Genomic DNA, 20,910 nt, shown 5'->3' on the forward strand with positions numbered 1-20,910 from the left:
TTGTAGTGGAGTGAATTCAAGGTAAACTATCATTTAATTATATATATATGATATTATTTTATAATAGTTAATAAATTCATTGTTTTAACTTTCAACGAGCGTTTACTTGGGATCCGACTCATGAAGTCGAAATTCGACGGATTTTTTTAAAAAAATGCGGTGATCATATCCAGTATGTCTTAAATCATGCCAAAACAAGGAAGAAAAAATCAGCTTGCATCATTGATGAGAATTGGATGAAAATTTCTAAATTTTGGGAAACTGAGGAAAGTAAAAAGATAAGTGATCAGAATAAGTTGAATCAAGCTCATAATACTGGTGCCTCATCTGCGACGTATGCAGGCGGCTCAATCAATGTGAATGAGCATACGCGTAGATTGGTAATTCTTTCAACTACTTCAATTTAAATTTATTTCATATTTTTGTTTATATATCTAACAATATTTTTTTAGGCTAAGGAAATAGGCCGAGATCCTGATTTCATCGATACTTTTACTCGCACGTTCCAGAAAAAAGACAAGAGTTGGAGCGGAGACCGAGCAAAAGCCATGAAGGTTTTAATATATATTTAAATATTTATGTGTTTAATTTCTCAAATATTATAACTTATTGATATTTCTTTTGATAATACAGGATAAATTTTTGGAGCTTTCTTCAGTTGCTAGCTCTAAGGGATCTGAGTCCTCAGTTGGGAATGAATTAAATCTGTGGTTAGAGGCGAGTGGAGGATGCAAAGGTGGTGGAAGGATTTTGGGTATGGGTTCTTTGAGCAAAATCCATAGAATTGCCGGTACCTCTTCTATCACCTCCCCTGCCATCACATCACAGATACATAGCTTGACAGAGGAGGTCACTCAATTGAAAGGGCTATTACAACAAAGAGATCAGGAAATGATACGAAGAGATAAGAAAATGAGACAAAGAGATAACCAAATTAAAAAATTGTAAAGAAAACAAGATCGGATTTTACAACATTTTCAGTTGCAACTTGGTGACGACGACGACGACGACGATGGTGGTGATCCTTCATGAGTTTTTTTGTGTATGTATTTTTTAAGCATTATTTTATTTATTTGGCATGCATTTTATTACAGCTGCAAGTTAATAATTTATATATTGCTAGTAATACTATTTATTTTTGTTTAAATAGGTTTTTATAAACAAATCAAAAAAAAGGTTAGTCTTTACATATTTAATTTATAGGTTTTAGTTTTAATTTTAAGAATGATACTTTCTCTTTATCTTATTTTTGTATGCAGGCGAAGACAAGATAGTGACGAAGAATCAAGCAGAGTCTCCGGCGGACCACGATGATCTCTTCTACCTTTTCTTCATATATCCTCAGACTTGTTTGTATCAGTGCTTTGTATGAATTTTTCACATTATGATGCATGTGACTGTTGGTTGTTGGTTGGTTGGACAGACTTATAGACATGTGTACATATCTATTGTAGATATTTGTTGGATTGTGATGTGACTGTTGGATGTTATGTGATTGTATATTATGCATGCTATGGATGTTATGGATATTTGAATGTTATAAATATTGATATTTGTATGTGATGGATATTTGTATATGATGGATATTTAGAAGAAATGAATATATATTTTTGATTCATTTGTATTGGTGTATGTGATTGTTTGATAACAGGTTATATGTATTTATGAATCGATCCGATTGGATCGATATTGTTTGTATATACAGGATAATCATCAAAATAAATACTGCATTAATTTTTTTTTTGCGACGAAAATGGGATTCGTCGTCAATTGGCAATGACATTTGCAACGAAAATCAGTTCGTCACAAATATATCATAAGTTACCATTTATTGAATTTTGCAACGAATTCTAGATTCGTTGCCAAATTCGTCGCCAATTGGCGACGAATTCAGTAATTCGTCGCCATCGCCAATTGGCGACGAATTTTGATTCGTCTCCAATTGGCAATGAATCAATATTCATCGCCAATTGACGACGAATTTGACAACGAATTATGATTTTCGTCGTAAATATTTGCGACGAATGCAGATTTTTCGTCGCAAATTACTGATTTTTTTTGTAGTGATAATTTATACAAATGAATCTCATTTTTTATTGTTGTTGAATACTTTTGGATTGCCTCATAAGATTTGGAAATGCAACAACACTTATCTCCAAAACCCCTAAGAACTAGCAGTAAAAACCTCTAAGAATTAGGAGTGAATAGCGACCTGCAAATAAAAATACTATTTCCCTTGCTAACGATTTAGCAAGGATACACACATTAACAATAAAAAGAATTCATAAAGGAAAGAGGACATGGAAAATTATTTGGTTACAACCCTTGGGTTGTTAGTCTAAGAACTATGAAAGCTCTAATATCTTCTCTTTTTTGAAAAGATATGGAGGCAAAGAAGCCTATTATAATAGCTAAGCACGAGAAAATAAAACAGAATTGAGGTACAAAATAAATTCAAGAGTACATTATTTTCTTCTTCGAGTTTCAATTTATTTATAACATTCATCTCAATTTAATCGTTGTGCTGAGGTAGCAACTCTAGTCACTCGGAGGCCTTCCAGTCGACTGGATCATTGCTGAGATGGCTTTGGATTTTATCCGCTTCAACAACAATTTGATAAAGGCTCTAGATGACTCAACTCGATCACATGGAGTCTCTCCGGTCACCTGGAGGAGGCTACTGGTGTGGTCGTTTGATCCGTTTCGACAATGGTCTGGATGACTTAGTGGTCGGCTTCTAGTCGAATGCATCGAGCCTATCTGGCTCGCTCCCATGCATCTTTTTGGGTCTGTTGCAGTACTCTTCCGTAGCTTCTCATATTTCGAATGCACCAAGCCCGTATACTCCTTTTACATGCCATATTTCTCGCTCGGTACATCTTCTGCCAACGTTTTGCCATCTCTGATGATCCTTAGCCATCGGGTATATGTATGTTCTCATAAATCCGTGTACACTTAGACACACATTTAAAATTCAACAAGGATCTTGTTAGTACCGATGGAATCAAAATATCTCAACAATGGTATGATATTGTCCACTTTGGGCCTAAGCCCTCATGGCTTTGTTCTTGGGATCTCCCCAAAAGGTCTCATACCAATGGAGATACTTTCCATCCTTTTAACCTCATGATCTTTTCCATGTACTTTAGATGTGGGACTATGTTTGCACCCTTGCAACCCAACAATCCCCCCTCAAACAAAGGACCACATGCCCCCCAACGTCGTTTTTGATGTCTGAATCCTCGACCCACCAGGACTTTTTATCTCTCGGTCCGCCGGACCTACTAGGACTTCCCACCTAGCCACAGCTAGGACTTTTTGCCCCTCGGTCCACCCGACCTACTAAGACTTCTCACCTAGTCGCAACTAGGACTTTTTGCCCCTCGGTCCACCCGACCTACTAGGACTTCTCACTTGGTGGCTGGTCCCCTTGATTCAGACACGGGAGCACCCACTTCCTTTGTTTAAGGTTCAAACCATATGGTTAGACCTGGATCATGGCTCATCCGGCGGTTAGTCCGGTGAAGAGCAGTCTCGCTCTGATACCACTTGTTAGTACCGATGGAATCAAAATATCTCCACAATGGTATGATATTGTCCACTTTGGGCCTAAACCCTCATGACTTTGTTCTTGGGCTCTCCTAAAAAGGCCTCATACCAATGGAGATACTTTTCATCCTTTTAACCCCATGATCTTTTATATGTACTTTAGATGTAGGACTATGTTTGCACCCTTGCAACCCAACAGATCTAACTTAAATTTATTTGACAACATATTAAAACACTACTAGGGGTACAAATATTCTCATCCTTTTTGATATTCGTCAAACTAAGTTTAAGTTAGGATAAATTACAATAAAACAAGCAAAATATAGATAAGTTAAATAATTTTAACTCCTCCTGCATTTATGTCTAATTTTCATTTTCTCTCCTTTTGACAATCACAAAAACATGGAGTACCCGAAAAGTCAAAATTTTCTCCTCTTTTAAAAAATTAAAAAAATATTTTGGAATAAAAGATTGAAATATTTATCAAGTGTAAAACTCAATATTTCTTATCACAGAAAATTATTCTTTAATTTTCTAATTTCAATATACTTAGTTTTCAAAAAATAATTTTAACAAAATTTTTTAGCATAAAAAAATCATGAAAAATATTTGGAACAGAATATTCAAAAATAAAAATTTCGATTTCACGTATGCATATCGAATAAATATTCCTTTTTATTTTATGGTTTATTGTTTTAAAATCTTTCTAAATGTTTAGAACAGATTTAAACACCCAAAATAAATTTATGCCTACTATATTTATCAAATAGGTTTGTGATGTAAAATTATAATTTAGCTCTCCATACCTTAATCTTTGTCAACTAAATCTTATTCTTTGGTTTTTTAACATCATATTCAAATTATTTGAACCAATAGAAAAATTTTCTAATACTAATTTTTGAGTTTCTATTTGTTCCTTTAATTTTATATTTTCATTCTTGACTTTTTCAAATCCTTTCTTAGTGCATGAATTTTCTAATCTATTTTCTAATTCAATTTTAATTTGTTTTAATTCTATGCATTTATTTCTAGCTTTACATAATGATTTAGACAACATTTTATTGCATCATATAATTGATTTAAGGAAAGATATCTTACCTCACTTATCATGTCATATTTGTACGTCGAGGCTCTCCCTATATTGTTGCTTTCTTCACTTGATGCTAAACTTTCCAACTCTACTTCTTGACGAGTTATCATCCGTGCAAGACCAACGATATACTCAATTTCTAAATTCTCTAAAGATGCGATATCACTCCATGTTACTTTTAGCATTCTTTCCTTGGGCTTCGCCTTATCTTCGCCTTTTCTTTGGTCTTTTTCTTGAGTTTGAGATAGTTATCGTTGATGTGACTCTCTTCATTATAGTTGAAGCTTTTTACCTTCCTCTTTTGCTTCTTCTTTAGCAATTTGGTCATTTGTTTCCTGTCAAAATTATTAATTTTAAAATATTTCTTCATTTTTCTTACCAGATATGCTTGTTCATCTCCATTCATTGAAAACTCCGAATCTGACTTGTTCTACTTTGCTTTTAGAACTATGTTGTAGTTTATCTTCCCTGTTTCTTTTACACCTACACATCTAGACTCATGTAATTCCATAGTAGTGAAGAAATCTTTTGAACTACTTACTACGAGATTCTTCAAAATATAATATGAGCCTACTTTCTAAACTAGGTTGTTGAGTTGATTCCTTAAAGATTCCGTCTACCTAGTTTTACCTTTAAGGTGCCTACATGGAGCTCTAAAATTTTTTCCAGAGTTCTTTTGCAGAATTATAGGTGTCGATCAGTTAAGTTATTGCATTGGTATGACGCTTACTAAGTGGAACTCTGCCTTACTGTTGGCTGTGAACTCGTCTCGTTGCTTTTTAATCCATCTATATTCCTCGAGTTCTTCTACATCTTTGTTCTTGGATGCTTCAAAATCGTACTTAATACATAATATAATTTCAAAATATGTTCAAAGAATACCTCCATTTTCTTTTCCCACATGGTGAAGTTGTCTTTGAACTTTGGTGGATGGATGCTTGATCCGACCATTCTTCTCGATCTAGTTGCTTAGTTAGCGATTAGTCCTTTTGAGTGGTCTGACTCTGACACCAATTGTTGGTGTTGCGGAAGCGGTTTGGATCGCTAGAGGGGAGAGGTGAATAACATCCTACAAATAAAAATACTATTTCTCTTGCTACTAATGAGTAAGGACACACACATTAATAATAAATTGAATTCATAAAAGGGAAGAGGGCATGAAAAATTACTTAGTTACAACTCTTGAATTGTTAGTCCAAGAACTATAAAAGCTCCACTATCTTCTCCTTCTTCAAAAATGGCCCGGAGGCAGAGAAGCACAGATAAGCACGAGAAAATAACATAGAATTGAAGTACAAAATGAATTTGAGAGAGTGTTGTTTTCTTTTTCGAGCTTTAGTCTATTTATAGCCTTCATCTCGATTTGACTATTATACTGATATGACACCTTCGATCGCCCAGGAGGCCTTCCGGTTAACTGGATCATTGCTGATGTGACTTTAGATTTTATCCGCTTCGACAACGGGTTGATAATAGCTCTAGATGACTCAGTCCCATCTGGTCACTTGGAGTTTCTCCGGTCGCCTAGAGGAGGCTACTCATGTGGGCGTTTTTATTCGTTTCAACCATGGGTCTGGATGACTCAGTAGTAGGCTTCTAGTCGCTTGGACTGCATCTGGTTGCCTGAAATATGGTCGACCATTAGTCTTGACCATTCGTTGAGCTCGCCTTCCTTGATCGCCTGGGTGATGCTCCGGTTGTGTGGTTCTCCGGGCCTTGTCTCAGTTGCCTTGTGCAATCTTCCTTTTAACTTCTCATCCCTCGGATGCACTGAGTCTATCCTACTCACGTGGTCTCATGCATCCTTTTCACTCCGTTGGAGTACTCTCTCATAGCTCCTTGTAGCTCGAATGCACCGAGCTCGTCGACTCTTTTTCTGTGTCATCCTTCTTGCTCGCTTGTTTCTTCTGTTAAGGCTTTGTTATCTCCGATGCTCTTAAGCCATCGGGTATATGTGTGTTCTCCTAAGTCCCTATACACTTAGACACATATATTACAACTCAATAATAAGTTAACTTAAACTTATTTGATAATACATCAAAATACTACTAGAGGTACTAACATTATCAACTCTTATTTGATTATGAATAGTCAACTATTACTGTTCATCAGTCGATTTATGGCCAAATAGTCTAATGTCGTAGCCGACTCAGAAATATTCTATTTCTTGCAATAGTGTCAATAGTCGACTATTACTGTTCATCAATTAGGTGATTCTAAATCAATCGAGTGTAATAGTCGAGTTTCAAATTTTTTATTTACTGCTACAGTGTCATCGATTGATTATTATTGTTCATTAATCGACTGCTACTATAGCAAAAACATTGTAACACTCGACTGATATTGTTCATTAATCGACTATCACTATAATAGAAATAATATTCGCAGTCGATTGATACTATTCATTAATCAACTGTACTGTAACTAAATACTATTCACAGTACTGAAAATACTATTTGCACTGAATTCATTTATACTAAAGGATCCTCATGTCTTTAGAATTTCCTCGTATGATTAGTATTGATTAATCCTGACTTACTATGACTTAGTCTAGTATACGATTGACTTCAACTTACTAGGACTTTACTCGCTTGGTATTGAATCAATTTTGATCAGTCAAGACTTTCCTTCTCATATTTAACATCCGGTCAACAATAATCTATTAGGACTTCATCTATCAAATATCCGACCAATCTTGATCTGTCAAGACTTCTGTTCTATTAATGTTTAACATCTGATTAATCTTAATCTGTCAGGACTTAGTTTACCAAACGTTCGGTACTACTTACTTGTTTAAACTTTTCTTCTCACATCTAACATCCAACTCTTTATGATCTGTCAAGACTTCCACCATTATCAATGTCTGGTCAACTTTGATTTATTTAGATTTCATTCTTGTTAAGTGTTCTATCCTCCATGATCCATTTTAATTTCACCTTTATCAACTTTTTATTAGATTTTCAAGTGTTAAGTGTCCAGTTAACTGTGATCCATTTAAACTTCTCTACTTATCAACTCTTTATTGGACTTCCGACCGTTAAATATTCGGTCAACCATGATCTACTTTGACTTTTTCCACAATTAAGTATCTAAATCTTGACCTACAACCTACTTACTTTTCGCTCAAACATTGACAATCTCCCTCTCTAATAAATATATTAATTAAATATTAAAATTCAACTCGAACCAATATAATTCAAATTTCATCAATTTTATCAACGTTCAATAATTTTTTTCCTATCAGACTCTAACTTAAGAATCGACCGGGGCATCATCAATTGCATCTCCGACGCCCTCCGTCGCATGCTAATCTACGCAGATTCATCCATGCACGTCATGTGGGAAAAAGCAACATTTCCGATGTCCAACGGGTAGATTTTGGAAGCATCACCGATAAAGTCATGCCCGTTTGTTGTTGTTCAACTAACTTGTTCTTAATTAGGTAAGTCAAAGTCAAACAAAAAAAATTAAATTCCAATTGTACGGATGCTTCTGATTGATTACTTCATCTACCAAAAAATGTATGCCCAAATTAAATTACTTCATCGATAAGGACTAGTAAATAACATTATTTATTATTTTTTAGGAAAAAATCAGTTCACCCCAAGACCTTTATAGTTTTTTTAAAAATGCCCTCCCTCTGTAGTTTTTGTTGTTATCATTTTATCTTTTATATTTTTGCATTGACAAATTTTGCTCTCCTACTTTTGTTTGCAAACATTGAAAAAACACATCTTTTGTCATTTTAAACCCACACAAATATAATATTATCAATTCGGAGTTAATTATAGAGATTGGAAGATCAAAAGGGCAATAATTAATAAAATTATAGTGACGGGAGGAAATTGTAATTGTAAAAGATTTTAAGGATTGTTTTTTAAATTTTAACTTAAGCTCTAATTTTTTTTTAATAATCTAAATATTTAGATTTTGTCATATTAATTCGGAAAACTCTTGATTTGCCTATTGAATCAATTTAAATTATAATTTATAGATATTTAGAGATCGATTTTTAAAATATTCATCATCCTATTAAGCATGCTTAAGCTCTTACTCTCATTGCCTTATGAAAATGCTCCCATGTAGTTTGACTATTATTAATAATGTGAAAACTATGATGAGCACTTTGACATCGACAATAGTAAAACGTAACTACGGAGGATCATATTTCAAAAAATGATTAAAAAAGCAGGGGTAAAATGATTATTCAACTTTAAAAAAAAAGTCGGCAAATAAAGGTCAGCTTCCAAAAAGTGATATTTTAGCGTTGGCCATATCCTTCAACTAGATTTGTTTGAAATCTTTGGCAAAGATTCCAAACAGCTAAATTCAAGTCGCTTTCTAGTCCAATAAAATCAACTCGAGTGAAGAAAACTAGAGGTCGAGACAATTTTGCCGGCTCCTCGATCAAAAATAAATAAATAAATAAATAAAAACACACAAAAAACCAAAAACTAAATATGTGGATTTGATCGCTTAGTTATAGAATTGCTGTTTTAATTATAGACTTAAAGGTTGTGATAATTACGTAATTAATTAGGACAATATAATCGTGTTAGTCAAAAATATTGATGAACTACGTACATTGTTTTTTTTGTTTTTGTTTTTCATAAAAGAAACATGGGAAAAGGCTATGATAAATTAAGGATGATCCAAATAAAGGGCCATGCGAAACCCAAGCCCAGCTAGGAAAGAGGAACCATGCATGAGTTTGGAGATTAATGTTATTTAATTTGTAATTCAAATTGATGCAGATATGAATTGTAAATCTTGGAAATTAACTAGCTAGGAACCATGCATGAGTACTGCAACTTTCGATTTACTTCTTCTTTTTCACAAATAATCATGGGGATGATAGTATGGAGTCGCTGGGATGACGAATTCCACTTTTTACTAGAGTAAATCGTGGAAATTAAATGTAGGCTTTCTATTTGTTTTTTGTGTTGTCAAATTTTCTTTGATCTCAATTATAAATGTTTAGGAAAATCATACAATTTGGCTGTGTTTTTGGAGAGGTAAGTAAAAAAAAAAAAAAGAAAAGTTTAATTGATCCTATAATTATGGCGAATAAATTCTTCGAAGATAATTAATCTTTTATATATATATATATATAAATGCTTTATTTCTCTATCAGTCATTTAGTTTGTCTATCTTTTTCCATCATCGTGAATCGCTTCTTCTCTAAAAGGTGGAATCTGTCACCTTAGCGGCTTTACACGATCAGTCCCATGACCATTTGTGAGGAGGTAAATCGAGAAACTGTAGTTGATCACGACGTAGGAGAGTATTGCCTGGCTTCGCCAGGATTCGAACTCTTGCCCTCATGCATTATTTATTATCACTCATTTGCGCATAATTCATATTTCTATAGTAGTCTCTTGTGTATGAGTAGTTACAATTTTATTATACATCCTAACTTTTTTTTTCTTATTATCTACCCTCACCCTTTCTCTATTGTTATGGAGCCTGCCTCACTTTTTACTATCGCACCATTGCTCTCGGGGCGTCAATATTATAAACTAGGACAATGCCAACTAGTGCCAAAATTTGAGTTCTTTCATATCAAGACTTATTTACTTCACCTATTTTTGTAAAGATAACAAAAAAATGCACATAGGACCTTTCCTCACCTAATTTCTTCAACCAAAAAATTTCCGCATAACAATTTTTGTGTAGATTTCATTCTCTCAAAATTGAATGAAAAATGAAGGAAGAAAGACAAGGATGACAATCTTGCGCTTGGCTCATGCTTTAAATCTATATATCTCAATATCAAATTAACTTTCATGGAAAATGTTTTCATAACAAATAATTTAATGAGCTATCTTTGCCTCTTTTTTTTTTCTATATTTCTGAAAATATTTTCAAAACTAATATTTATTTTAAAAAACTAATAATATATTTTCAAATATAGATAAATACTTTCACACAAATAGCTTTTTGAAATGTTGAAGTATTACCGAGATGACTTGTCAGATATGTTGGTGCAATAGATCTCTAGTCAAGGTTGATCAAATTGACTAAGCTCGAGTTGATTTGAGTTGAGATTTTGACGGTCTAAGTGGGTTATGGGTAATCGGACGTTTGACGTATACTTGACAATATGTCAAGGTTGAGTGTAGAGTCAAATATGTCAAAGTTGATCAGATACTTGACAATATACCGAATGTCTAAGTGGGTTATGGGTAATCGGACGTTTGATGGTCGGAAGTCTAACAGAGAGTTAGCATGAGAAGGAAAGTCCAAGTGAGTCATGGAGGATCAGACACTTGGCATGAGAAGCGAAGTCCAAGTCAAAAAAAATTTGACAGGATGTTAGACAAAGTAAGTCCTAGTAGGTTGAGGTCAATTGGATACCAGACAAGATGAGAATTCTGCTTTGGTAAGACTAAAATAGGAGGTATTAGTCGATTGACAGGGTATATCGGTCAACTAATGGATGTAAAAGCCTCTAAAATCTCAAAAAATACGATTGCTATAGTGTTGTTACAATAATACTACAGTAATTTGCTCACTACAAGAAAACAGGGTTTCAGAAATAGATTTTTAAGACAATTAAAATCTGTTTCAAATTTAGATAAATTAGAAACGGATTTGCTACAAAATTATTAATCCGTTTCACTTTAATAAAATATAACATTTGGAAAACAAATTGAAACAGAATTTAAAACAAATTTGATACGAAATTATATATAAATTTATATAAACAAAAATAAATATGAAATATAAACGGAATTTGAGACCGTATGATTTCTGTCAAAACATCCGTTTAAAATTTAATAAAAATTTAAGACAGAATTAAAATCTGTTTTAGATTTAGATAAATTAGAGACGGATTTGCTACGAAATTATTAATCTGTTTCACTTTAATAAAATATAACATTTGGAAAAAAAATTGAAACAGAATTTAAAACAAATTTGATACGAAATTATATATAAATTTTTATAAACCCTTAATAAAAATAAATACAAATTATAAAAACAAATTTGAGACCATATCATTTCTGATCAAAACATCCATTTAAAATTTAATAAAAATTTAAGACAGAATTAAAATCTGTTTCAGATTTAGATAAATTAGAGACGGATTTGCTACAAAATTACTAATCCATTTCACTTTAATAAAATATAACATTTGAAAAGAAATTGAGACGGAATTTAAAACAAATTTGATATAAAATTATATATAAATTTTTATAAACAAAAATAAATATAAATTATAAATGAAATTTGAGACCGTATGATTTCTGTCAAAATATTCGTTTAAAATTTAATAAAAATTTAAGACGGAATTAAAATCTGTTTCAGATTTAGATAAATTAGAGACGGATTTGCTACAAAATTACTAATCCGTTTCACTTTAATAAAATATAACATTTGAAAAATAATATTGAGACGGAATTTAAAACAAATTTGATATGAAATTATATATAAATTTTTATAAATAAAAATAAATACAAATTATAAACAAAATTTGAGACCGTATGATTTCTGTCAAAACATCCGTATAAAATTTAATAAAAATTTAAGACAGAATTAAAATCTATTTCAGATTTAGATAAATTAGAGACAGATTTGCTACAAAATTACTAATCCGTTTCACTTTAATAAAATATAACATTTGAAAAAAAATTGAGATGGAATTCAAAACATATTTGATACAAAATTATATATAAATTTTTATAAACAAAAATAAATGCGAATTATAAATGAAATTTGAGACCGTATAATTTCTGTCAAAATATCTGTTTAAAATTTAATAAAAATTTAAGATGGATATTAAAATCTGTTTCAAATTTAGATAAATCAAAGACGAATTTACTACGAAAATATTAATCCATTTCACTTTAATAAAATATAAGTAGAGATGAATTTATTATGAAATTATTAATTTAGTTCACTTTAATAAATTTAATTTGTTCTTCTTTATTAGGGTAAAAGTACAAATTATTACTACTAAGATAGTACAAAAACTAGTCAATTGAGTTATAATCATTCGCTTTTGGAGCATAGTTGAGTTGGTTACGACGAAGCGGACTTACTGAGGTGGGCAGGGATCGAATCTTGGCAAAGTCAAAAATTAATTATTTTAAATATTTCTAATTTATTTGAAATGTGTGATTGTTTCTTATAATCTAATATATAGATGAGAAATATAGGAATAATGCACACAGGATAGACAAGCATAGGCTTGTATCCGAGGTAGCTTCATGACAGAAATATTAGGCGAAGACGGATTTAATACAAAATTAGATATAAAATTTATATACGGATTTATAAATAGAATTGTAAACGAATTTATAAACAGATTAAAATTATATTTGATATGTAATCTGAGACAGATTAATGACGATTTCAAAACAAAATTAGAGACGGAATTTGTATTTAAAATTAATTTCATTTGGCAAATTAGAAACAGATTTATAAATGAATTTCAATCCGTTTTTGAAATTAGAGACAAAATATTTCTGTCTCAAAATTAGACACGGGGCTTTCAGTAACGGATTTTTGAGACGGAATATTCTGTCTCAAAACATTGTTTAGAGACGGAAAAATGATTTTCAGAGACAGAATTTTTTATCTCTGAAGCTCTGTTTTCTTGTAGTGCTATCGGTCGACTATGTGTTCAATTAATCAACTAATGATTTTAAAATTTGAACAAAAACTTATCAATTCAACTATTTGACTCGACTAATGATATCAGTCGATTGATTATTGTTATTAATTGACTGATGTCAATCAAGAGTTGACCAAAAGCAAGTTAATTCAAATGGAGATTTGATTGATTGAAAATAGTCGATTGATTAGTATATCAATCGATTGATGTTCAAATAATTGATAAAATTAGAAAGATTTCAAAAGATTTAGAGACCATTCAATAACAAGAATAGTGTCAGAGATTATATCAATTGACTAATGAGTAAGATCAGTCGACTAATAGACAGAAATCAACCCTAATCTAAAGGTTTTAAGTGAAGGATTTTGAGGAGATTTTTAGGTCAGATCTTAAGGGATTGGAGACAAAGCACTACTGCATTTTCCACCATCCAAAGCGACATGCAAACATTCAAAATAAAGTTTCTTATTTTTGCTTTCATTTCCATTTGTATTTTGTATTATTTATAACAACAGGTGTGGTAAGAGGTTACTCTGCTTCCGAAAGATATTTGAGAATGTATTCGAGAAGGAAAATGTTATAGTGGTGGGGGATCACTCGGACTAGATCTTGGAGTAGTTAGGAGGTGACAAACTAAATAAAATCAGTTTATCTTATGCTTGTGTTTTTTTATTATGTATTTTGTTTTCGTTGCACGATAAGCATATAAAATTGATATGAAGTTATCAGAATTATTCACTCCCTTAGGTTGCAAGGCCCTAACTAGATGAAATGAAAAGACTAATAAGATTAGAAGAAAAGAAAATTTTCAACTTCTATAACAAATACACAAATTTAAAAAAATAAGGTATCATTTTTTCTTCTATATTTCTAAAAATATTTTCAAAATCAATATTTTATTTTTAAAAAACTAATAATATATTTTCAACACAAGTACAAGTAGCTTTTTGAGATGTTGAAGTATCACAAAGATGATTTGGTAGAGATGAAATAAAAAAAAGCTAATAAAGGTAGGAGAAAAGAAAATTTTCAACTTGTGTAATAAATACAAAAGTTGAAAAAAAGTATGATTATTTGTTTCTATATTTCTAAAAATATTTTCAAAATCAACATTTATTTTAAAACAAACTAATAATATATTTTCAAAACATAGATAGATACTTTGACACAAGTACATATAGTTTTTTGAGATGTTGAAGTTTTATAAAGACTAATAAAGTTAGAAGAAAAGAACTTGTATAATAAATACACAAGTTGAAAAAAGTTAAGTATATAATTTTTTCACCAATACAATTTCTCTCATCAATTAACATCAAATTTCACACTTATATTCATAGAACTCAAATCCTACATTTGAGACAAACGCCCACACTTACCTTGTCCTTGTCCACTTGAAAGCTAACTACTTCCCTATTCAAACAAAGAACTAAACCGAATCAACCCATAACTTACTCCTCGTGCCAAGGAGTCACCTTCGCGTGAGCCATGTGCTCATCCATCTCGTGGACCACACACCTCCTCACTAATGAGACCTTTTCATGCTAAAGCAATTTACCAATCAAGCCTCTAATAGTGCATCCAATACGCGAAATAAAACATACAAACACGGAGCAATCAAACTCCTCTTTTCCCTATAGTTCTAGTCTCGATCAAACAACTTATACTCGATTGCATCCCGACTAAACAATATCATTACTAGGCTTAATGAAATATGATTACATGGAGAGAAAACAAGCTGGAAATAGATTTAATTTCATCATACATGTTCCATAAGCACATGCTTAGGCACTCAATTAGAATATAAATTAGATGGAGTAGGGCTATCACATACAGCCATAGAGGCATAGAGGGCCACCCAGGTCCAGCTGCACCACCACATTAATCCCTCCAATCCAACTCATTTATTATTCTCCCTCATTGGATCATCCGTCCCACTAATGCCTCCAATAACCCCCATACATTTCTCTTTATTATTTATTTATTCAGGGGAAAAAAATATTTTTGCGCTATTTTAATTTATCGTCGAAGAAATAAAATAAAAATAAAATAAAATATTAATTTTACGTGGGTAATTTTGTGAAGAAGAATCACAGTTGACGGCGCCATGCACACGCGCGCGCCCACAGCCGCGCCACCGTGGTCGTACGTCGCGCCACGTGTTGGCCCATCGAGGATCGTCTCCATGTCACGTAGTACCCACTCCGCTGTAACTGAGTGGAGACTCTGCAGGGACCCGCTTGGGGTTTACACGTGTCGTATGAGACGGGATGGGATGCGGTCGTTTGGTGTTGGGTTTGGGCAGCGGATCCTTTTCTTGGATTTGCCGACCATGACCTTTCTTGTGGAGCGGTGGCGGAGAGACGAAAGGAACAGGGGGATCGGACGGCGTTGGGTTGTCCACGTCAAGCGGAGGAGACATGGAAGCCGTTGATTTGAATTTGTTCCTTTTTTTTTTCTTCTTCTCCTAAGCTGCTGTATGTTAAAAAGGTTCTCCGTTCGCGTCGCTTTGGTTTGTTGCGTCGCCGAGTTCAAAAGTCGCTCTTTTTGTTCCTTTTTCCTCTCCCGGTACACTATTTCGGCTTCGGTCGCCGGTGGAGCTCCGCCGCCGTCTCGCGGAAGCGGCATTGAGTCGGGGCGGCGGCATCGGGCAGCTGGTGGAGCGGGGATGATGATGAGGCGGGTGGCGGCGTCGCTGGTGCCGCCGTGGCTGGAGCCCCTGCTCTCCACGAATTTCTTCGCCGCTTGCGCTCTACACCCGGAGGCGCCCCGCAGCGAGTGCAACATGTTCTGCCTTGACTGCGGCGGTGCCGTTTCCTCCTTCTGCTTCTATTGCCGCTCGGATAGCCACTCCGGTCACCGCGTCATTCAGGTAGGTCGGCTGTATTACCCCATCCTTGTCGTAGCCATAGATTTGATTCTCCCCCCTTCTGTACTTTTTCTTTTCTTTTCGTTTTGCGCAATGTCGGTGTTGATGAAGAGGTTTTGTGTTGCCGGCGGCAGATACGGCGGTCGTCGTACCACGACGTGGTACGCGTCGCAGAGATCCAGAAAGTATTGGACATCAGCGGCGTCCAGACCTACGTCATCAACAGCGCGAAGGTGCTGTTTCTTAATGAGCGGCCGCAGCCTCGCGGCGGCGGGCGGGGCGGCGGCGGAGCCGCATCCTCCTCCTCCTCTTCCCCTCACATATGCGAGATCTGCGCCCGCTCCCTCCTCGACCCCTTCCGCTTCTGCTCCCTCGGTTGCAAGGTTAGTTCTACTACCCACATTCCTTCTCCCCTCTGCGCATCGCATCGCATCGCATCGTGATTGATTCGCCCCCGCGACCTAATCAATCCAAATTAACCAACCGGCGAAACCTAATGTAGTTGGTGGGAATAAGGCGGAACGGAGACGCAACCTTCTTGCTCACCCCCGGCGACGACGAGGCGGCCGAAGGCGGCAGCGGCGGCGGACGCGGGGAGTCATCAACAACGGCGGCGGTGGAAGAGAGCAAGGGCAGGCGGAGAGAGAGGTGGGTAGGCGGATCGCGAGAAGGAGCAGGGCACGACATCCGCGGCCCTACGCTCCCTCCACCGCCGGCGTCCGCCTCGAGGAGGCGGAAGGGCATCCCGCACCGCGCCCCTTTTGCCTCCTGATCAACCTGCTTCCTCTTGTAAAGTACAGAAAGAAAGGAAGGTAACATTATTATCATTAAAACACAATAAAAACTAGTCCTTTTCTTTTTTACTTAGATTTCAATGTTTTCAAGCCAAGAATAATACCACACACCAAGAACTACAAGAACTACAGAGAGAGAGAAGAGAAGAAGATGAAGTAGAATTGAAGCTGGGGATAAATTTGATTCCATTATTATTGACAATGTAATAAATGCATCATTAAGAATTCATACAATCTTAATTGCTCAAATGCCTGAATTGATGAGGCATTGTTCTAAATCCCTTTCCTCCTCCAAATGACCATATTAAACCCAATAAACAAAAAGGTTAGCTTAATCTGTAAGTTTAGACTAGTGGCTTTATCTTTGATTGCAGTTGCTGTGTGACTGTTACATATGAACATTGCAAGGCATTCAATTTCCATAGCTAAAAATAGTGTAGAGCCTCATCTTCAATCCTGTTTGCTGTTGATTAGTGCTGGTTTAATTTTGCTTTATCTTATGATTGTCTGGTTTTGTAAGATGTTAATATCATCGGCATTTTAGAACCGTGTCTCTAACTTTTACTAATATCTAAATCATGCATTTGTTTTTCAAAAATATCCCTTTCTCTATATGTGCCCTCTTTTGACTCACTCAAATATTGAAGTACATTTAAAATCTAAAAAAATTGAACCTGCTTTATAGGATTTTGAAATTGTTTCTATCTCTGGAAAAAAAAATTATTTTTTTTTATAACTTTGCAGCAGCAGATTAAATATAGGGTGGAATCAATATTGAAGAGCATAATTACCTAAACGAGAGTCTCAAAAATATAATAATTTTGACTTGTATAGAATCTGATAAAGGTCATTCGTGAATTTTGGCTAATATTTGTTCATGATTTTATGAGTGAGTTTTGATCAAAATTCATGACATTAGATACATTCAAATAAACTCAAATCAAAATCAATGCACTTTTAGGAGTCTTCTAATATCATGTCGTCCAATTTTAGTTTCATATCATACATAGGTTGTTTGGAGTTTTTAAAATTTATATAATTTTGAATAAATTTGGTATAAATTCACGGTTAGATTTAGGTATATCATATTCACTTACTAACACCATTAATGTATTCCTGAGACTCTTCTGATTTTGACTTTGCTCACAATTTTAAAATTTGAATATTACACGGCTATCATTTACTTAGATATATCATAATCAACCTAAATTAGGACCAATGCCCTCTTAGGAGTCTACTGAGTTTCATCATGCTCTCAAACCTTAATTTCACAATTTAGATAACATGTCGTAAATTTATGAAATTTAGATATAGACATCATATTTACTCAATAACAATATCAATGTGTTCTTGGGACTCTCCAGACTCTAGTCATACTCAAAAATTTAAAATCTGGACACTATATGACCAATAGCAAACTTGATCAAAACTCATTCATGACCTTAGACACATTAGAATCAATCCAAATCAGGACCAATACACTCCTATGAGCCTCTTGAATCTCACCACACTCTCAAATCTTATCAAATCTTAATTCTATAGTTTAGATAACATGTTATGAGTTTCTAAAATTTATATAATTTTAATACAAACTCATTGTTAAAGTTAGACATATTATACTCATTCAACAACGATACCAATGTGTTCTTGAGACTCTCCTGATTCTAACCTTATCCAAAATTTTAAAATTTGAATAATGTACGATCATTAGTGAGTTTTGATTAAAACTCACTAATGACTTTAGATACATCAAAATCAATCCAAACTAGGATCAATGCACTCCTAGGAGCCTTTGAGTCTTACCATACTTTCAAACCTTAATTCTACAACTTAAATAACATAATGTGAGATTTTGAAATTTAGATAATTTTATATAATTTTGGCATAAACTTACTATTGAACTTAGACAAATCATATTCATTCAATAACAACACTAATGTGTTTCTTCAAACTCTCCTAATTCTAATCATGCTTAAAATTTTAAAATCTGAACACTATACGGTTATAAGTGAGTTTTGGTCAAAACATACTAATGACATTAGATATATCAGAGTCAATCAAAATTAGGACTAATGTACTCCTAGGAGCCTCCTGAGTCTCACTATGTCTAAAATTTCAAATTTTAGAGTTTGTACAACCATTAATGAATTTTGACTAAAACTCACTGATCGTCATACAATATTTAGATTTTAAAATTTTTGACATTGCCAGAGTTTGGAGAGTTTCAAGAACACATTGGTGCCATTGTTGAGTGAATATGATATGCCTAAGTACAATAGTGAGTTTGTGCCAAAATTATATAAAATTATCCAAATTTTATAAATCTATAACATGTTATCTAAGCTATTGAATTAAGATTTGAGAGCATGATAAGACTCAAGAGGCTCCTAGGAGTGTATTGGTTATATTTTGAGTTGATTTTGATGTATCTAAGGTCATTAGTGAATTTTGATCAAAATTCATTTATGTCATACAATGTTTATATTTTAAAATTTTGGGTATGGTCAAAATTGGAATAGTCCAAAAATACATTGGTGTTGTTGTTGAATGAGTATGATATGTCTAAATTCAACAATGAGTTTGTGCCAAAAAATCATATAAAACTATCTAAATTTCAAAAACTCACAACATGTTATCTAAGCTGTGGAATTAAGGTTTGAAAGCATGATGAGATTTAGGAGGCTCCTAAGAGTACATTGGTCTTGGTTTGGATTGATTTTAATGTGTTTAAGGTCAATAGTGAATTTTAGTCAAAACTTACTGATGATTGTAAAGTGTTTAAATTTTAAAATTTTAGGTATGATCAAAGTTAGAGAATCCAAAGAATACATTTGTGTTGTTGTTGAATGAATATGATATATTTAAGTCAACAATGAATTTGTATTAAAATCATATAAAATTGTCTAAATTTTAGAAACTCACAATATGTTATCTAAGTTGTGAAATTATTGTTTGAAAGTATGGTGAGACTTAGGAGGCTCCTAGGAGTGCATTGGTTCTAGTTTGAATTAATTTTGATATGTTTAAGGTCATAAATGAGTTTTGATGAAAACTGATTAATGGTCATACAATGCCCATATTTTAAAATTTTAGGCATGGTTAGAGTCAAAAAAGTAGACTTGACCTCGGGCCGAATTAGAACCAGACCCGTAACCAGGTTAATGAGTTGGTTACCCGTTGGAATCGTCATTTCGACCGTTAGATTTCTTTATTTTTTATTTTAAACGGTTGAGATTATTTGATATTTTTTGATTAATGACTATGATTTAGTGCTGTTATTTTTCAAATTCTATAAATACGTAGTTCATTTCATTATTTTCTAACCATCTTCTCTATTTTCTTCTCTAAATTCTGAAATCTTGATTGTTTTCGATTTTAATTTTTCAATTCTAATGGAAGGATCATCTCAATCTCAAAAGGGCAAAGAAATACTCAATCCGAATGTGAATCTTGATGACAATCAATTTACCGATGATAAGTCAGAGCAAGTTCCAAAATCTGAGATACAATGAAGGATTGATACTTTTAAGGTTCAGAATACTCCTTTAAAATTATTTATTTTAATAAATATTTTGAGAAAGTCATTCTTCCGTCTGGAGAATTACGTGCAATGTAAGTATTGTAAAACACCCTATAAATTCCAATCGGGCGGCGATTATGGGTCATTGAAGCAACACGTTAAAATGAATCATCTGATGGAATTTGGAATCGAAGGTTTTCAAATGTAATTATTTAGATTTTCCTTGATAAGTGGCGGTACTGATTCGAGTTTATTTAAATATTTTAATAATAAATTAAAATAATAATTAGTTATATTTGTTTCTATAGAATATCTTTCTTTTTTAGTTTTGAATCTAAATATAAATTTAAAGATTTTTATTAAAAATTATTTAATCTATTTATTAAATGTGTTCCCCGAACAACACTTACTCATACAATTAAAAAATTAATAAGCCAAAGAAAAACGATTTAATTGAAGAATTCAATAAATTAA

At 33.4% G+C, this 20,910-nt stretch overlaps 1 protein-coding gene and 1 long non-coding RNA gene across 2 annotated transcripts; both read left to right on the forward strand.

Moving 5' to 3' along the window:
* Window positions 1-972: 972 nt before the first annotated feature.
* LOC141844774 (uncharacterized) lies at window positions 973-1,356 on the forward strand. The gene is made up of 3 exons (XR_012603194.1): window positions 973-1,042; window positions 1,151-1,176; window positions 1,260-1,356. It is a non-coding gene; the product is annotated as an uncharacterized LOC141844774 (long non-coding RNA).
* A 14,565-nt stretch (window positions 1,357-15,921) lies between these two features.
* LOC141845167 (protein RGF1 INDUCIBLE TRANSCRIPTION FACTOR 1-like) lies at window positions 15,922-16,894 on the forward strand. The gene is made up of 3 exons (XM_074733221.1): window positions 15,922-16,125; window positions 16,257-16,505; window positions 16,625-16,894. The coding sequence occupies exons 1-3, from the start codon at window positions 15,922-15,924 to the stop codon at window positions 16,892-16,894; spliced, it is 723 nt and encodes a 240-aa protein (XP_074589322.1).
* The last annotated feature ends 4,016 nt before the right edge of the window (window positions 16,895-20,910 follow it).

The sequence above is a fragment of the Curcuma longa genome, chromosome 14 (assembly GCF_044706935.1).
Source record: "Curcuma longa cultivar G26 ecotype Majalengka, Jawa Barat chromosome 14, ITB_CL_G26_1.1, whole genome shotgun sequence".
Lineage (NCBI taxonomy): Eukaryota > Viridiplantae > Streptophyta > Magnoliopsida > Zingiberales > Zingiberaceae > Curcuma > Curcuma longa.